The sequence below is a fragment of the Papaver somniferum genome, chromosome 5 (assembly GCF_003573695.1).
Source record: "Papaver somniferum cultivar HN1 chromosome 5, ASM357369v1, whole genome shotgun sequence".
NCBI classification, from domain to species: domain Eukaryota; kingdom Viridiplantae; phylum Streptophyta; class Magnoliopsida; order Ranunculales; family Papaveraceae; genus Papaver; species Papaver somniferum.
The window spans coordinates 25,199,572-25,201,454 of NC_039362.1; the positions used below are offsets into that span (position 1 = coordinate 25,199,572).

The 1,883-nt window shown below is 35.5% G+C and overlaps 1 protein-coding gene across 1 annotated transcript; it reads left to right on the top strand.

Annotated features, from left to right (window-relative positions):
• Positions 1 to 336: 336 nt before the first annotated feature.
• Positions 337 to 978, top strand: LOC113281201. Its single transcript, XM_026529877.1, has 3 exons — positions 337 to 490; positions 574 to 660; positions 899 to 978. Exons 2-3 carry the CDS (start codon positions 576 to 578, stop codon positions 976 to 978), a joined length of 165 nt encoding a protein of 54 aa, XP_026385662.1. The 5' UTR covers positions 337 to 490; positions 574 to 575.
• Positions 979 to 1,883: the final 905 nt, after the last annotated feature.

Below are 1,883 nucleotides of genomic sequence, written 5' to 3' on the forward strand. Positions count from 1 at the left end.
TACCCATCTTATTTGCTATTATTGTTTCTCTCCTAGCTCTGCTGACTCCAGAGACATTCTTTAATGTTTCTTGCTCCCACACAAATTCCTGAATAAGACATAACTATTAGAGCATAATTATTATAAAAGTGGGTACTACTGCTAGTATATCATTCCATTGCTCTATCTGCAAATCTCTCTAATTCAATTCCTCATCTTGACGAAAGACTCCACGCTTTGTGTCTTACTGGAGAAGGGTATAAAAGCAAATTTAAAGACAAGGGGATAAATTTGTATTTTCGGGTCATTTAGCCACCCCATAGCCACCAACCGTGGATGGAGGTATAAGTGGTGTTGGGCAAAACCATTTGTCATCAGTTAAACTCTTCTTCTGCCCGACTCCCTGTTGAGATTCACAGATGGATTTCGTCTTCAGAATCTAAGTTCCAAGCTGTTATAATATTTTGCGAATCGAAGAAACGTCAACAATCTCTGTGTTATTCTCTGGAAGGTACGCAAATTTCCCTCTAATTTATTTATCGAATTTTGGTTATTTAGTCTCCTCTTATTGATTGTGTAGTTTTTTCTTTGTAGAGATGAACTTTGTTCAACGCAAGATCTATCTTTATAATGTCACTTTTGGTTTGTACATGTTGGAATGGTGGGAGCGGTATCTCTTCAGTATCCTTTTCCTGTATATTTTTACTTAATTTAATTCAATTGGGTCTAATCTTCATATTTGTATAATCAAAACCTAACTGTGGAAGGATAATGATCAAATTTTTAAAAAATATCGTCTAATCTAGTATTAGGGTATTCTTCTTATTAAGGACATGGGATATACTGGATCTATCTGTAATGAGATAGAAGTTAGTATCTTGATGGATTTTCTTTCCATGTCTTTCTTAACTATTTGTAGATATATTGATTATCGTGTTGCTATGGTTTATTTGTTACAACGGATCACGATCTGCAGCTGAGTTCTACAAAAGGTATTAGTCATTTAACTATTTGTCGATGTATTACACTTATATATATATATATATATTAGTGCAGTTATGAATTAATCATGATTGCATTTGGTCTCTGAATCAATTGATGTTGGCAAGAGTAAATGACAACTCTAGGACAACCACGAGCTGCTAGAACTCGTTACAAATCCTTTTTCGTGGATTGGTCTTACGAAGGAAATTGATGAACACTTTGAACCTTTCGTATCTGGAGTTTAAATGAGTTTGCCTGCCACTTTCTTTTGCCTTTTCATGTAAATTCTATATAAGAGAAATTGCTAGTATGGTACTTGACTGCACTTGCTAGTAGATTTTGGGGTTTGATTTGAATTATTAATCCTTTTCTCCCGTGGTCTGCCTTTCCAGCCATCTTAAAGTTAAGCTTGGGGTGTAAAGCTGAAAATTGCCAGAGCAATAGGTGATATTCCTATGATAGGATTATGCTCTTATAATGACGCTGCTAATGCAATTAAAATTTATCAAGATTCAAGATGTAATTCCATGTACTAAGGTATCGTTTTATCGAGAAAAGCCAATGTGTATTTTCGTTTTACTGAAAGAAGTTTTAACCACTTTTTCCTCCCATTTCCAAGCTGTTGTCTCAGTTTTTCTTTTATCAGCATCCCATTTTGTAAGGTGTTGCTATTTTCTCTTCTTTGATTTCTATGTGAGTCATCCCTTTTGAAGTCAGCATTACCCATATAATGGGTTGTTGCAAGTTGGAGATCTTTCTTCCTCTTAACTTTTAGACAAGGCAGCAAAGGCCAGAGAGAGCTGCGAGCTAGCGCTTGCTAGGCTAACATTGCACATAGGCTAGGTCTGTTGTTTTGGCTGCTTGTATAGAACCTGCTGTAAGTATTATACATTTGATAATGGAGACCATAAAGGTTAACA